We start from the raw sequence: 17647 nt of genomic DNA, 5'->3' as shown, positions 1-17647 counted from the left end.
TTGGCAGCGTAATTGGAAAGCACAGCATTGATTTTCACTGCTACGCAGACGATACACAACTTTACATTTGTGTCACCAGAGGATTTTAGTTCCATGGATACATTGATTAGAGTGTATTAGTGATTTAAATATTTGGATGGCTCACAACTCCCTCCAGCTAAATCCAAGACAAGACCGAGGTACTTATTGTTGGAGCCAAAGCACAGAGAGAGAATCTGGAAGCACATTTTAATTATTGGGGAATAAAGATAAAAAACCTAGGTGTTATTGTAGCTTCTGAACTCAATTACCATTCACACATTAGGAATGTGACCAAAATAGTTTTTTTTACCACCTGAGGAAGGTGTGGCCATTTCTCTCACAGGCTGATACTCATCCATGCAAGCAGGCTTGACTACTGGGATGCACTCTGAAGGCCACACATTACAACGGGCCCTCCTATAGAAATCAAATGCCCATCCTACTGAATCATTCTGCTGCAGCTGGTATGTCATTTCTCACAGATACCTGCTGGTCTGAGTGCTGTATGTATCACTCTTTTTGATACCTGTTAAATGTACCAATATCCGTGCATAGTTGCATATTTTCATAAGCTTGGGTCCCAGGAAAACACAGAATTTCTCTTTTGGGTCCCAGGCTGAAAAAGTTTAAGAACCCCTGCAATATATGGATGGTACGGCCATATTTGTCTGGAACACATCCGTGTCACGTCTACTCCTGCTTTCCCTCTCCAGCGTTCAACATCGCCGGTTTCACTGCCTCTGACAACCACACCTGGCACAATCGTTATGCGCACCATCATGAGAAAGACCTGAACTTCACCCCCCCCCCCCCCCTGCACCTGCTTCTCCACTCCCAGCATTTCCGTTACAATCCATTTTATATCGTCATGACAAAGTATAGATTTCGTAGATGTGCTCAATCTAAACAGTGTACCAAATTATTAACCCCATTCTCATTATTTCTGAATTTGACCCTCAAATGCCATTGTTTAGATTGACATAATTTAATAGGATCTACATATAATGAATATATAACAGGCTTGGAACCTCTAACCCTGGCAATTCATTCTATTCTATGTAACAACCACTTTATGACATCACCAGCCATGGCGATAGAACGTGTTTCATCTCTATGATAGCATCTCTGTGATGGCATCTCTGTGATGTCATCTCTATGATGTCATCTCTATGATGGCAGTCTCATAGAAAAACCCTATTCTTTGAGATGTAACGTTTAAACCGTCTATGTAATAACCATATATGGGATATATGATCTTGGTAAAAAAAAAATGTTTTCAATTAAGTTTTATTAAGTTTTCTTGTTTTTCAATCAACCAACAAAACACATTCCACATTCACAGATGTGACAGGCTTTAAAAAAATAAAAAATAAAAAAATAATAATACTTTTGAAAAAATAAAAATACAATTAAAATGAATGATAAAGTCAAATAAAAGCATTTATTTTTCTTAATCTATATATTTTCCTTGGTATATATATATATACGTACGTACATACACACACACCTACGCACACGTACTCAAAAATGAAATTAAAATAAAAACACACACAAAAAAAAACAAAAAAAAACATATATAACACTTGCAGCAGCACTATCAAGGTTCTTATCAGCTATTTCAAGCATTCGCTGAGACGACGGGCCAATAATTTGTTTTTAGGTTTTACAGTACCTTACACAACATGTATCTGCGCATTTCCCTAGTCACCCCGTTCACTCTGTCCAGTTTGAAATATAGTTGAATAGTGGAGACCAGAGTCTATCAAACTTGGGCTGTCTCTTGTGGAGGTCATAAGTGAGCTTTTCAAGAGGAAGAAAGTCAACAATCTGGTCAATCCACATTTTAAATGTAGGAGGGGTATTAGAGGCCCACAATAGAAGAATACATTTCTTAGCAAAGTATGTAATAGTCATAAGCAAATTTTCTCTGTCAGGATCAAGAACAAAGTCCTGCTGGGCATTAAGAAGATAGATACACGGGGTCATATCAAACTGTACATCTAGTATTTTCTGTGCAGCAGTATGTACAGATTGCCAGAATCTGGCAATCTCCCTACAGCTCCAAAATACATGCATATAGGTTCCACTGATCTTGGTAAAATTTAAACAACATTTAAAATAAAATGTAAACAAAATTTTCAAATGTTCTGGTCGCCTAACATCTAAATTATTATTAAGATAGGTGACGTCTATCACTGCTTTCTACAACAATATGCTACATTAACTTTCTTGACATTCTAAAGATACATTTAGTAAACATTTCCTGAAGGTGGTTTCCAACTGCAGTATATCCCTCCAAGGTAAACGACGATGAGAGGAGCAGGCGAGTCACCAGGTAGGCCAAACACAGCCATGAGTGCAGCCAAGACGCAACATTCAGATTCAGATCAACTTTATTATCCCACTAGGGGGAAATTAATTTGGTCATGTGCTTAAGACGGTACAAACAAACATGAAAACACAGAAACGACACATTATAATTCATTATAGCTACAGATTTACAGGGAAAGTGCAATATGCTGTATACTCAAGGAACCAACAGACTTTCTACTATACATCTGCTCTTGGAAAGAACTTATGGACCCCTCCATTCTCCCAGGAAAACCAGGTACCCAGACATGTTCTATAATGTTGAAACGGTCTGTAGCAGCATCTGACTGTCAAACTCAACCTTCCTGGTCTGGTGGGAACTCCACTTTGAATCCAGTTCATTAACGGTGATTTACATTTTTCATTTAATCACGCTTAGGAATCCACTTAGGAATCCAAATAAACATTTATTAAAAAATAAATCTATACTTTAAATGAATGAAGTGAAAGTTAATGAATGTTTCTTGCATGTAACTGAAGTCTGCAGGTAAACGAACGGCTCCACAAAAGGAAATGTTAGGATTAGCCTGCTTGGACCCCGGAGGAGCAAGAGAGAGACATCAGAACAAGTCTAACTTCACCACTACCACCATGGCTGAGGACACAGGGGGGAAGGTACCATGGTACATGACCCTACTACATGAGAAGGTTCATCATTTTACACAGATTGGTGTGGGCCAGTCTGAATATCTCCCTGTAGACACTGATTACCACAGCAGTGCTATAACTTTAACAGTGCCATCTATCCCTCTGTCCCTGACCTTAACCACAGAATAAAAGTTGTATAACCACAGTATAAATACAGTATATATTTTGGGCTCTGACTTGCGCAGTGGTCTAAGGCACTGCATCTCAGTGCTATAGAGGCGTCATTACAGACCCTGGTTTGATTCCAGGCTGTATCACAACCGACTGTGATTGGGAGTGCCATAGGGCGTCACACAATTGGCCCAGCGTCGTCCGGGTTAGGGTTTGGCCGGGGTAGGCCATCATTGTAAACAAGAATTTGTTCTTAATGACTTGCCTAGTTAAAAATAAAAGTACCATAACTATAACAGTGTCATCTATCCATCTATCACTGACACTAACTACAGTATAAAAGTACTGTAACTATAACAGTGTCATCTATCCCTGACTAACTACAGTATAAAAGTACCATAACTATAACAGTGTCATCTATCCATCTATCCCTGACACTAACTACAGTATAAAAGTACTGTAACTATAACAGTGTCATCTATCCTTCTATGCCTGACACTAACTACAGTATAAAAGTACTGTAACTATAACAGTGTCATCTATCCCTGACACTAACTACAGTATAAAAGTACTGTAACTATAACAGTGTCATCTATCCCTGACACTAACTACAGTATAAAAGTACTGTAACTATAACAGTGTCATCTATCCTTCTATGCCTGACACTAACTACAGTATAAAAGTACTGTAACTATAACAGTGTCATCTATCCCTGACACTAACTACAGTATAAAAGTACTGTAACTATAACAGTGTCATCTATCCATATATCCCTGACACTAACTACAGTATAAAAGTACTGTAACTATAACAGTGTCATCTATCCTTCTATCCCTGACACTAACTACTGTATAAAAGTACTGTAACTATAACAGTGTCATCTATCCTTCTATCCCTGACAGTAACTACAGTATAAAAGTACTGTAACTATAACAGTGTCATCTATCCCTGACACTAACTACAGTATAAAAGTACTGTAACTATAACAGTGTCATCTATCCCTGACTAACTACAGTATAAAAGTGATCTAACTATAATAGTGTCATCTATCCATCTGCATTTGAACCCTCAAGGTTGACTAACATTTAAACTAAAGGAATATAAACAAAAAAGAACCAACAGATCTAGAATTAGAACGTTCAAACTAAAACGGATACCAGAACCAACAGAGCACAACACACATCTAGAATTAAAATGAAACATAAATTAAATCCAAAATTGTACTGACTTTGGTCATCTCGCATATGTTTCTGTTTGTTTCTTTGTTTTGAAGGCCTTGAACGAAATCCTCATGCAATTCTCTTCCACTCAGTCTAAAATGGATTGAAAGATAGCCTGCTGTAAAATGTACACTAAAATTGGCATGAATTAAATTCTAATTAAATAAGAGAACAAATTAACAACTAGACAAGTTGAAGTGACAAAAATGATTTCTACATACAATTAACATTCTTCTCCTCCTTATGACGTTTTGAAAAGTTGTCTGGAAGAGGACGAATGATAGAAGACATGAGGAAAAACTTCTCCCTGTGTTTCACCCTGTGTTTCTTTGTATTGAAGGTGGAGTTGATAGTGCGTCTGTCAGAGGAGGTCAGGAATCAGAGGGAGGTGGAGAAGGAAGTGCAGGAGAAGAGCCAGCAGATAGCCAGGCTAGAAGAGGACCTCCACAAGCTGAGAGAGGCCAGCCATGGGTGGGGTCCTGAACGAGGAGAGTTCCTAGCCCTGCTGGACAGAGAAGCAACTCACTCAGAGACAGAACACCAAACCATACAGCATGAGGTTAACCCTTAGTTAACATGGTCAGAGTTAGGAATTAATAATTTGTTAATGTTTGAAATGTATATGAAGGCTGCATGAAATGTTATAGTCTGGTATAAGACCTAAAACTGATCTAATAGTGCATGGTAGCCTTGTCTGTCTTGGAACATGGCCAGAAACACAGCTCTTCAGAGTTACAGAGAATGCTGTGGACAGTGAGGAGGAAGACAACAGAGTATCACTTACTGAACAGATGAGAGAAATGGAGAGAACCAACAAACCACTGATCCAGGAGTTAGAGGCCAGGAAGAATCATGTGATCTCCTCTGGTTTGTATGAACTTTGCACGTACACACTAGAAATGTCCTTGTTTTTGAAAGAAAAGCACTTTTTTTGTCCATTTAAAGCAACACCACATTGATCGGCAATACAGTGTAGACATTGTTAATGACTTGTGAGGCGTCTGTTTCTCAAACTAGACACTCTAATGTACTTGTCCTCTTGCTCAGTTGTGCACCGGGGCCTCCCACTCCTCTTTCTAATCTGGTTAGATACACTTTGCTCTGTTCTGTGAAGAGAGTAGTACCCAGCGTTGTACGAGATCTTCAGTTTCTTGGCAATTTCTCACATGGAATAGTCTTCATTTCTCAGAACGAGAATAGACTGATGAGTTTCAGAAGAAAGTTATTTGTTTCTGGCCATTTTGAGCCTGTAATCGAACCTATAAATGCTGATGCTCCAGATACTCAACTAGTCTAAAGGCCAGTTTTATTGCTTCTTTAATCAGAACGACAGTTTTCAGCTGTGCTAACATAATTGCAAAAGGGTTTTCTAATGATCAATTAGCCTTTTAAAATGATAAACTTGGATTAGATAACACAACGTGCCATTGGAACACAGGAGTGATGGTTGCTGATAATTGGCCTCTGTACACCTATGTAGATATTCTATTCCAGCTACAATAGTGATCTACAACATTAACAACGTCTACACTCGGATCAATTTTATGTAATTTTAATGGACAAAAAATGTGCTTTTCTTTCAAAAACAAGGACATTTCTAAGTGACCCCAAACTTTTGAACGGTAGTGTATATAAACATGTACTGTATCAAGTAGCCTTAATTTTATCTGTGGGTGGATGAGCCCTCAATCCCAAATTGATCCCTAGCCCTTACTCTTATTTACTCTGAGAACTGAAAGGTTTGGATAGGTGTGAACAAACCTGTGAACTACAGCTGACACTTATATTATCCTAACCACTACTGTATTTGCATTTATTAAACAGGTTTAGAACCCTAAACTGGTTGGTTGAGACCCTAATCCCAAATTGACCCCTGTCCATTTATGTACTTGCAGAGATATGAGAGGATTGGATAGGTAGATAGATATTATTCCCATCAATACTGCATTTGTACTCTGCAGGTACAGTGAGTTCCTTGTGTAGAACTCTGTCCATAAAGGAGAGAGGGAGAGCTGATCACTGCTAAAGGCCAGCAGGATGAGTTGAGACAGCAGAAGAACCAGTTGGACCAGCTACAGGCCATGTCCAGGAAGATAGTAAAGGACAGGTTGGTTCAGCTACAGGCCATGTCCAGGAAGGTAGTGAAGGACAGGTTGGTGCAGCTACAGCCCATGTCCAGGAAGATGGTGAAGAACAGGTTGGTTCAGCTACAGGCCATGTCCAGGAAGGTATGAACATGCTTTGAGTGGGTATATTTGCATATTAGGCTACGTGTGAGACTATGGGTTCCACACAAGCTAAATCAAGGACACCTCAAGAATTTAATGTGGCTTCTCTATGACTTACCTTTACTTTCAGTTCACCTGGTTATGTGATGGGAAAACCAATGAGGAACTCATGGTGATGCTGGAGGAGAAGAATGACACCCTGAGGCAGGTTGGGACACACCTTCCCTGTTACTTAATCAGATAACTTTGTTTACACTTGACACTTCCTCTTAAGGAGACAACGTTAGAAAGCCTGGCTCATGGTTAGGAAAACTAAATACTTGTGTGTCTTTATAATGTACACTAGAATAGAATACAGCATATCTACTGTGTGTGGTTGGAAACTTGCTGTGTTTGTGACTGTTACAATAAGACGAAGTTGAAGTGAAACTTGAAAAAACACTCTCTTTCTAACCACAGAACAGAAGTGTTCCAAACCCTACATTACATGGTTACACCTCTTTCTGCTTGAGTCAGGTTTTTGTGGTTCTTAGAGAGAAGCCTTGCAAAGTTCTTAATTTCACCAAAATACATTATGACTGATCGCTCTCCTCATTCATAGTCATCTGGAGTACAGACCAGGGTATGACTGTCCTCACTCCTTATTCATAGTCATCCTTATCATGCTGTCACCGTAAGCAATGATCTAGTAACCAATGTGGTCACCAATGAAGTAGTTATAAAAATAACAGAAAGGCCTGGACACTGTATATGCTCCTTAATTAATACCACCTTTAATGACAACAGTTCAATCCTTTTTTATCTAGACTTTAATAGGCCAGCACCTACAGTGCCAGTCCAAAGTTTGGACACACCTACTCATTCATGGGTTTTTCTTTATATTTACTATTTTCTACATTGGATGTCTTCACTATTATTGTACAAACTATGAATTAACACATATGGAATCACGTAGTAACCAAAAAAAGTGTTAAACCAATCCAAATATAGTTTATATTTGAGATTCTTCAAAGTAGGCACACTTTGCCTTGATGACAGCTTTGCACACTCTTGGCATTATCTCAACCAGCTTCCTGAGGTAGTCACCTGGAGTGTGCCTTGTTAAAAGGTAATTTGTGGAATTTATTTCCTTCTTAATGCGTTTGAGCCAATCAGTTGTTGTGACAAGGTATGGGTGGTATACAGAAGACAGCCCTATTTGGTAAAGAACGGCAAGGTAAATACAGCTCAAATAAGCAAAGAAAAACAACAGTCCATACGGAACATTCAGAATGGTTTTCTCGACTGCACTAGAAGAAACTTTCAGCGCTATGATGAAACTAGCTCTCATGAGGTCCGACACAGGAAAGGAAGACCCAGAGTTACCTCTGCTGCAGAGGATAAGTGCATTAGAGTTACCAGCCTCAGAAATTGCAGCCCAAATAAATGCTTCACATAGTTAAACGGACACATCTTCATATCAATTGTTCAGAGGAGACTATGTGAATGAGGTCTTCATGGTCAAATTACTGCAAAAAAAACACTAATAAGAAGAGACTTCTTTGGGCCAAGAAACACGAGCAATGAACATTAGACCGGTGGAAATCAGTCTTTTGGTCGGATGAGACCAAATCTGAAATGTTTTGTTCCAACCTCCGTGTCTAGGTGAGCGGATGATCTCTGCATGTGTGGTTCCCACGTGTGGTTTATTTAGAATTCAAGGTACACTTAACCAGTATGGCTACCACAGAAATACGCTTAGTGGGACTATCATTTGTTTTTCTACAGGACAATGATCCAACACACCTCCAGGCTGTGTAAGGGCTATTCGACCAAGGAGAGTGATGAAGTGCTGCATCAGATGACCTGGCCTACACAATCACCTGACCTGAACCCAATTGAGTTGGTTTGAGATGAGTTGGACCGCAGAGTGAAGGAAATGCAGCCAACAAGACTGTTGGAAACACATTCCAGGTGAAGCTGGTTGAGAGAATGCCAAGAGTTTACAAAGCTGGCAAAGGGTCGCTACTTTGAAGATTCTAAAATACAATTAAATTTGGTTAACACATGATTCCATATGTGTCATTTCAAAGTTTCGATGTCTTCACTATTATTCTACAATGTACAAAAATAGTCAAAATAAAGAAAAAAACATGACTAGGTGTGTCAACTTTTGACTGGTACTGTAAGTTTTAAAGGATGTGCATATGACCACAAACATTTCTATAACAATCATGCAAGGCATTAATAGTAAGGCATACTTAATGAAGGATTCATAAAGAGTTTATGTAATGTCTTCCAGCATAAGAGGCTGAGATTGAAGATCATCCAGGCTGTGTCCTCTTTTCCTGGAGCTAAACACCACCAGACTGCCCCCTGAAGGACAGCTTGTTACATGTTTTTGAATGTTGAACTTTAATTAACCAAGCCTGTACTTTGAGGGATTTGGGTCCGTTTTTGATGAAAACATGGATGTCGTCTGCAAAACTGTTGAAGTGGACCCCAAGTCACCTGACTACATGGCCGAGTGGAAGTAGGCAGAGGATGAACCGGGTGGGGGACACCACAGGGGACTGAGTGGACCTGCACTCTTCAACAATAATTATCCTGAATTTTAATGAGAGATGGAGTGGAAGCCGTTCAGGATAGTTCCTGAAATATTGTCTTTTCACCCTTCTGTGATCCATACAGTCTATAGTAAAGTTGTATCTGTTTGTTGATGTCCTCGTCTACTTCTATGAGCCTGATCTTCATTTTCTTGTAGTGTAAAGTTATCCATTTAACCATGTTTGATGTTCTTTAATTTCTGGGGAATCTTCTCCAAGTGAACGCTGCATCCTGCACCAGTATCCAGTAATCTGTGTCTCAAGATATTATCAAGTCCCATTTGGAGTTCCATAGTCTGGGCTGACATAGATGTTGTGGTCCTGAAGTTATACACACATTTGACTTCCCCCTGGGCAGAGCTGAGGGTTCTCAGCTACTGAAGCTGTTACCTTGCAAGGTGAAGCTAATTTATACTCATCACATGGTCCTTTCCATTTTAGAACAGGCTGTAGGCAGAAGCTGATATGTGACCACCCTTCCGAAGCATCTTACCAGTGGTGCCCACATGAAAAGCTAGCTATTCAGTGACCCAAGTGGGGACAGTTCAGGCTGATGAGTAAGTTTCAAACATCCCCATGTGATACAAAGACAGTGGTCCTCTCCCAACAAGTGTCTAGAAGTCATTCTAATTACTGGACGTTGTTTCATTTCTTTACACTACAATTGAATGTGCTGTAGAATCCTGTTTTTAAATCAACCAGATTCTACAATACCACATTTAACATGTAGTGTTAAGATACACTATAGATGGCTGGACCAGCCAGCCAGTGGAACACAGATTACAGAATGCAGAGTCACTGGCTGTGACGGGGGCTCGAATCTGGGGAGAGAAGTCATTTGTAATTCATCAGTAATTCATTTACATCCTGGACAATGTTTTGTAGTACAATAGCTTGTCCTATATTATTGTATCATATCATTGGTCTTAGCATTGATGAAGTTATATACCATATACATTTACTTATGAATATGTTTGAAATTATTTTAACTCAAACTATTCTGTACACATATTTAGAAAACCTTGAAGGTGTGCCTTACCATTTCCCCCAGGCAGCATTGGTATTTCCTGATCTGGGGATGCCTATCAGATAGAAACAGTAATTAGTAAAACACATTGGGCTAGTTTCCCGGTCAGAGATTACTCTCAGTCCTGGACTAAGAAGCACATTCAATGAAGATTTTCCATTTTAAAGTGCTTTTTATTCCAAAACTAGGTGTAATCTCTGTCTGGGAAACTGGCCCAATAAATTCAAGTTTCACAGAAGAAAGCACAAAGTAGTACAATGTGATGAAAGATATTCATAGATTTCCAAACATACCTGTGTAGGTATTTGATGGCCTATAAAAAAGACAGATGTTCACTATTGTAATAAACATACCATGTAACCATGACGTTAACAAACAGTAATCTACAATCTGAGAAGTAGAACATGTAGCATTCACAAAGTAAACTGAATATCACAGGCAATGAAAACAATGAATGTTAAATACAATTCCAGTCATCTTACCTAAGTTGTGTCTTGTTCTCACCATTTCTCTTCTCATAAATAAACAAACACCAGCTATGGTCAGAAAAAATGGAACACCTATCAGAACACCAGCTATGATTCCAGCTGTGGGAAGTGAGGATACTCCACATTCTGAATCCGAAAAAGGAGTTCCTGGTTTAATTTCCAAGAATTCACATCTGTTAAAGACAAAACAGAGGTATGTTTTTTAAAGTTTCTATTTGAGTATATTAATGTATTTATATCTTCAGGGGAATAACCTTTTGAACTAACTAATAAATGTCCACACTTACTCTGTATGTGGTTGACAAGATGTTAATGATCCATCTGAATAAGTTTTACCAGGGCAGACAGCACACACAGTATCTGTAGATGTTGTTCCTGCAGAAATACATGTTGAAATATTAATGAAAAATTCATTTGCCCCCCCCCATTTATTTAATTCCATTTACTGTAATGATGATTCACACTGAAGTTAACAAATTGACTCAATTGAATTAAAACAACACAATTAGTATTATGATGAGACAGAAGACCAACCTGTGTGACTGATGTATTGACCAGGTTTACAGCTGCTGTGTCTCTGGGCTGCTCTACAACCATCCTTAGTTGGGTCTAGACAGTAGAACCCCTCCAGTGTCCCACAGACAGTGTCTGATGAAGGTGTACATGGCTGCTTTACCATCAAACCCAAACCTAGAGAGAAAACATGTCACTTGGTATCTGAAACCCAATGTAAAGTCTGTTGTATTTCATTAAAACAACAGCTGATATAGTAAAGTAGCTCAGTGTTTATGCCCAGAACACAGAATTTTCACCTGGATCACATGTGTTACAGTTGTTGCATGTTGTTTTACCACTGGGCTCATCAAGGAAGGTGGAGTCAATACAGGGCATACAGGAAGGTGTATGTTTAGATTTAGTACAATGACTATGTACACGATGTCCTGTTGAAAAGATAAACAGAAAATAATGCCGTTTTGGTATTATTATTATCATAATTATTATTGTTGTTATTATTATTATTAACCCCTCATAAAAATACACAAGGTCCTTACCAGGCCTACACATTCTGCAATCTCTATCACCTATTTTATAGATGGCTGGATCATTATGTGAAACTGTGATCAATGTTTAGAAGTAGAAAAGTTATATGTTAGTGTTGATGATGTATTGACGTCTGGTGATTCATATGATGTATAGAGACGGTCCTTACCTGGCCAACACATGGGACAACATTCATCCCTTATTCTGTACTCAGCTCTACCACATGCAATACAGGATCCAATGCTTTCAAGCACCAATATAATAGGTACCTGGAAATAGAGAAAGAAATACACTATTCACTCACTATTCAAATATGTAATTATATAGAACTATTTTTTAAACTGGCTTTTGTAAATGTGGTGTCGTACTGTGAATTGAGCACACTGTTTGGTGCCAGGAATTTCTGTTGCGTGAAAAGAGCCTCGTACAAACCATCCTGATTTCATGAGTTTACATTCTGTTTCACGGCGTACAAGGCTAGTAAAAAGACTCAAAGCCACAAAATGTGCAAGTCAGAAATGTTTCTCTTACAGTCCATATCAGGCTTTCAAACTGTGCCATGGTTCCTCATTCTTCCCCAACTCACTGGAAAGACCCACGTACCAGATTTGTGACGTGTTTAGGAGTTTTGAAGTATTGAGATGAACAGACCTGTTGACTTAATGTATTTTAGTACATGCACTGCATAGTAAGAATAGCTCTTATATTCTGCTTAAATATTGCATACACTGCACAGTTATTACATATAATATAGTAATGTACGTTGGCTGGCCACCCCTGAGTTATTCACATTGATGGTGGTGACTAAAAGTTTACTGAATCATAATAAAAAATTACCTTTATTTTTGTAAATGATGATCTTGCCGAATTAAATCACAGAAAAAAGTTTGTAATAAGCTCATCTGAGAAGTGTGAAACAGAAAATGGCAAATTATTATTAGAGAATGCTGCCATCTTGTGGTGAAGTAGCCTTGTACATTGAGTAAAGTCAATTTTACCAAAGACAGCACAGTATGAAGACAGACAAACTGATTCACCAATAGAAATCCTCGATCACAATTGTAGGCGATGTCATGGCTACATTGGCTTGCCAAACTCATGCGTAGAAACACGTCATCGGGTGTAACGCTCGTAGAGCTGAACTGCGCATGTGCAAAATATCAACTCAAAGGCCCTCCCTCCTTCGATATAGAATTGTTTTTGACGAAAATGAAAACGTGTGAATTTGTCACTTTCACGAGGTTGAAGTAATAACATGTTCAACTACTTAAGGCATTGGCTCCAATCTAGGTTGTGCCTTTTAGATTGAGAAAATGTCCAACTAATGCGGAATTTTTCAAAACCGGTATTTATAAACCGTTCATATGTACAAAATGGACCATAAAACCTGCGTGACAGTTTTAAAACAAAAATTGTAATTTATAAAATCTGAACTTGACATGAAAATGTGCTCACCTTCCCACAAACTTTAGACCATGCCTATGCAAAGTTTCTAGTTGGTGAAGTATAGCATTGAAAATAGGCAAGTAGACTAGTATTGTGTGCAAATGGGGGGGAATATGATGGACAGGTTTATTCATAACAATAAGGTTAATAACAAAATGCAATCCTTTACCATTAGTTAGAAGAGAGAATCTATTTAGTTAATCTTTGCATTTTAAAAGGACATAGGCATCTATTTCCTAGTCAATTATTTATAAAATGTTGTTTTGAGGATCTATTCTCTCCACCCCTTTCATCTGCACTGATGGGTCAATACTTGACAGTTAATGAATATGGTTGCTGAAATCATCATCAGGTAGATTTTTGTGTTTGCTTTTCATTTATTGTGTAATTTGTGTATATAGATATGTTTAGTGTAATTGTTGTTGATTGATGTTCATGCAGGGCTCATCTGCAAAACAGACCATGGTCTCAGCATGACTCCCTGCTTAAATAAATACAGTGTTGATGGCCTTTAACTCCACCCATTATTCACCACAAATAAACTCACTGTATATGGAATACATACTGGCTTTTAGAGCAACAACTATTCTATGTGCCGCAGTGAAAGTGTGCATGTTTTGGGGTCAGTTGTTTTTACATACACACGGTTTATAAATGAACCCCCAGGTCTGTTTCGTGTGTTTCGCAAGCATTCTACCACCACAGCAGAGCAAAGTCTGTCTGGGCTGCTGACTGGCAATCATGTGATGTTGTGTTCCTTATATTATTTTGTCGGTTTATTCAGTTGCAATCAAACAAGAAAGCATTCATGAATAATGACAAGGCCATAGCGTTTAATATTTCAAGAACTGTGACAATTCGAGTGAGTTTTAGCAGCGCACTTTTAAAATCAGAAGAGAGTTACGGGAGATGCAGAGGTAGAACCAACAGTATGTTGAAAACGAAAGCGAGAAAACAGCATAGCGTAGGCCTGCCTATTCGTTGTAGTAAAATGACACAATCATTCATCAATATGAAAATATAATATTCTTAAAGTTATGCTACAACGCGGAACATGTAAAGTAGGTTATTTCTACGTAAATACGTCATATTTATATTACCGCAGTCTCGAAGTAGATTCCTCAGGATGTCTAAGATGGCGTCGCTGAGGGCGTGTTCTCTCGCTTGTCAAAGCAACATTGAGGGTTAAGTGGTTTTAACAGTCTTTCATTGGCTATCACTGTTGAAAGAAACTAACTACAACTTGTTTTAGCGGCATAGGATAAGTTTAGATTTCGTTTTTGTCAAGTTGAATTGGAAGAACACGACAGAAAGACAATAATAAACGGAATATCCAAGCCTCACAGAAGACGGCAGACATGCTAGCTGGCCACGACGAGAACCAAAGCAGCATGGATACACAAGATGCTGCGAGCTCAAGCAAGAGAAAGAACAAAACAGACCAGGATGAAAGTCCTGCGACCTTTTTTTACCTCAGACTCCAATTAAAAATCCACCGGTGAAAAAAGTAAGACATTTCCATGTCTTAACTTTTCTCTGCAATCCAGTCCCTGTCCACTAAACAAGACGCCACGTTCTTCAGTGAGTCCATCAGAGCGGGCCACCGAAGATACATCAAAGAAGATCGATCAGTTGTCAAAAACTGTCAGTCAGCTTCACAAAATTGTGAGCGAAAACGAGGAAAATATAACGTTCCTAGAGAATGAGTTTTAGAAACTGCAACCCCCAAATAATGACCTGTGAGAATGTAGCTGAACTTCAAAGCTACTTTCGCAGGTGGAATCTGAAAATCCAAGGTGTAAAAGAGGTAGAGGAATATTAGGGAAGCAATCATTAATATCCTGGGAAAGGTGACTCCGTGCATCAAAGACAAGCTAAGAGACGTGATCGACTTGGGAAACGAAGATATGATGGACCACCTCGCAATATCATTTTGCGCTTAACTATGCGCCATTACAGGGACATAATCTGGAAAATGACCAAGGGGAACACGTTTCTGGACGAGAAGAAGCTCCGCATCAAAGAGGCTCTGATACCGCAGGATCAGGCTGCCAGGGAGAAAGTGTGGCCGCTTATACAGAAGGCAAGGCACGACAAGAGGAAAAGAAGGCTGGGTTCAAGGGCCCACACGCGTTTATCGAAAAAATAATGATTACTGGGTAACTCTGTTGACATTAACCGAACTGGAACTGTGAGTACTGCCATGAGTAAATGTACTGCATGAACTAAGTTAACCTATGAACACTTGCCCAAAAATAAAGGAAATTAACATTTTTGCTGTTAACCACCGCTACCTCAGCTGTGCGTAATTTTCCGTCGGAGTAATCCCTCTCAAGGTTCACTGTTTTATTGTTCACATTACCACTTCTTTTATCTAATTTGTTCTTTTTTTAAATGCAGGAGGTAGTTTTCAACTCACTCAATATCCTTAGTCTGAATGCTAGGGGTTTGAGAGATCTTACAAAAAAGGAAAGCCTTATTTTTATATTGTAAACGCAGGAAACTCATTTCGGGTGAAAGTGATTTGAAATTTTTGTAATCACAATGGGGAGATATGGTCTATTTCAGTCATGGATCAAATCATTCTGGTGTTTTGACACTGACACATTCACAAGTTTAAAGGTGACATTCTAGAATCCACATCTTCACAGGATGGGAGATGGGTCATAGTAACTGTTAAACTTGACAATGTTATTTTCATCATCTGTAATGTATATGGACATAACTCACATGCTCCTAATAAGACCCTTTTTACCCAATTTACCAGAAAAGTACAGGATTTACACAAATACTCAGAGGCGTTTCTAATTATTTCAAGGGATTTTAATTAAACACCTGATGCATCTGTTGATCGTTTTCCTCCTAGAACGAGTCAAAGCCTTCAAAATAGCAATATCATCACTACATTATGCAAGGATCTCTGTTGATGCCTGGCATTATTTCAATCCGGATACAAAGGGTTATACCTGGACCAACCAAACTATGTCACGTAAATCTAGAATAGATTATTCCTAATTTCTCCCATTTTGTTATAGATGTAGATCATCAGTTGACTCCCTTTTCTGATCACTTAATTTCCCTGAATTTGCAAGCTACTAAAAAAAATCTAAAAGGTACTGGAGGATATTGGAGATTAAACACACTTAAAGATCCTACTCTCATTGGAAACAAATTGTTTTGCAAGTAAAGTCTTGGGTCATGAAAGTATTTGGCAATTTTTCAAATATAAAATCAGAGTTGTTGCCATTAAACGTGCCAAAGAGCTGATGCACTTAAAGAACCTTAGAGAAAAGGAGTTGATGAGCAAGCTTGACAGATTACCTTTCTTTAGAAAACTCAAGTTGGAGAGTCTGTATTTAAGTTTTTACAACTAGAATTAGAACAGCTTTACACGGACCTGGCAAAGGGTGCCTTTGTAAAGTCAAGAGCAAAATGGATTGAAGAGTGGGAAAGAAACACTAGTGACTTTTTTTGCACTTGAAAAGAGAAACTACAAAAAAATCTAACTGCACTCAAAATTAATGTTTTATGCAAAGATCCCATTACAAAAACATTTGTAAATTATTTTTATGAAACCTTTACAACTCACAATTTCTGGAAGATGGTTGGGAAAGCTACATCTGCCACATTCAGAATTAATGTCCCTGTAATTGAGGATGATTTCCACTCAGTTTGCGATTCACCTGTGTCAATGAAAAAAGGGAAATCACCTGGCCCGGATGACCTGTCAGTTGAATTCTGTAGACAGTTTGAGTTACTAGAAGACCCTATTTTTAACATGTTTTAAGATTGCATTAAAAAGGGGGAAATGGTCTCCACTATGAAACAGGGCCTTATTTCACGGATCCCGAAGCCTGATAAAGACCCTTCTCTCATTGATAATTGGAGACCAATTACTTTATTAAATATTACTAATTGATTGCTCTGTTTTTTTTTTTTAATATTAAAGGAATAGATACCATTATAAATGAGACTCGAACAGGATTTATGAAGGGCCATCAAACTAACATTTGTTTAGTCTTGGACCTAATAGATTATTAAGATGCAATGGACTCAGATGCATTTGTCTCATTTCTGGACTTCTGTAAAGCCTTTGACACAATTGAAGATGAATCTCTTTAGGTCACTTAAACTTTTTGGATTCTGTGAAATTTATATTGAAGTCATTCGCATGTTTTACAAAGATATAAAATAGTTCCGTGTTAAACCTTAATACTTCCAAAAGATTCAGTATCAACAGAAGTGTACGACAGGGATGCCCAATTTCGCCATTTAGGTTGTTGAACTTCTATCTCTAGATATTCTGAATAATGCAAATCTGTACGGCTTAACCATTTAACAAAGAAATCAAAATTTCCCAACTGGCTGATGACTCTTAACAAAATCAGTGTATGTACGATGGCACACACACGGAACCCAAACCGCCTGCGTGCAAGTCTTCAAGGAAGGATGCACTTTAAAG

General features: G+C 38.4%; 1 protein-coding gene across 4 annotated transcripts in view; it reads right to left on the bottom strand.

Moving 5' to 3' along the window:
- The window catches only part of LOC139416903 (tumor necrosis factor receptor superfamily member 14-like), a 41816-nt gene extending 24774 nt beyond the window's left edge, over nt 1-17042 (bottom strand). Inside the window, exons 1-10 of one of the 4 annotated variants that reach the window (XM_071166074.1) lie at nt 14286-17042; nt 12271-12390; nt 11909-12008; nt 11511-11639; nt 11233-11388; nt 10986-11073; nt 10693-10871; nt 10504-10523; nt 10223-10265; nt 8122-10004 (exon numbers count right to left, since the gene is read on the bottom strand). In XM_071166074.1, coding sequence (XP_071022175.1) covers nt 9979-10004; nt 10223-10265; nt 10504-10523; nt 10693-10871; nt 10986-11073; nt 11233-11388; nt 11511-11639; nt 11909-12008; nt 12271-12300 — 771 coding nt within the window. In that variant the 5' untranslated portion in view covers nt 12301-12390; nt 14286-17042 and the 3' untranslated portion in view covers nt 8122-9978. Of the gene's footprint in view, nt 1-8121; nt 10005-10123; nt 10266-10503; nt 10524-10692; nt 10872-10985; nt 11074-11232; nt 11389-11510; nt 11640-11750; nt 11790-11908; nt 12009-12270; nt 12399-14285 lie in introns of those variants that run through there. The other 3 variants (XM_071166076.1, XM_071166075.1, XM_071166073.1) reach the window with 3 other exon arrangements.
- Nucleotides 17043-17647: the final 605 nt, after the last annotated feature.

This window comes from Oncorhynchus clarkii, chromosome 9, assembly GCF_045791955.1.
Source record: "Oncorhynchus clarkii lewisi isolate Uvic-CL-2024 chromosome 9, UVic_Ocla_1.0, whole genome shotgun sequence".
NCBI lineage: Eukaryota > Metazoa > Chordata > Actinopteri > Salmoniformes > Salmonidae > Oncorhynchus > Oncorhynchus clarkii.
Note: the sequence above shows the minus strand (reverse complement) of the source record. Positions and strands in the feature narration are given on the sequence as shown.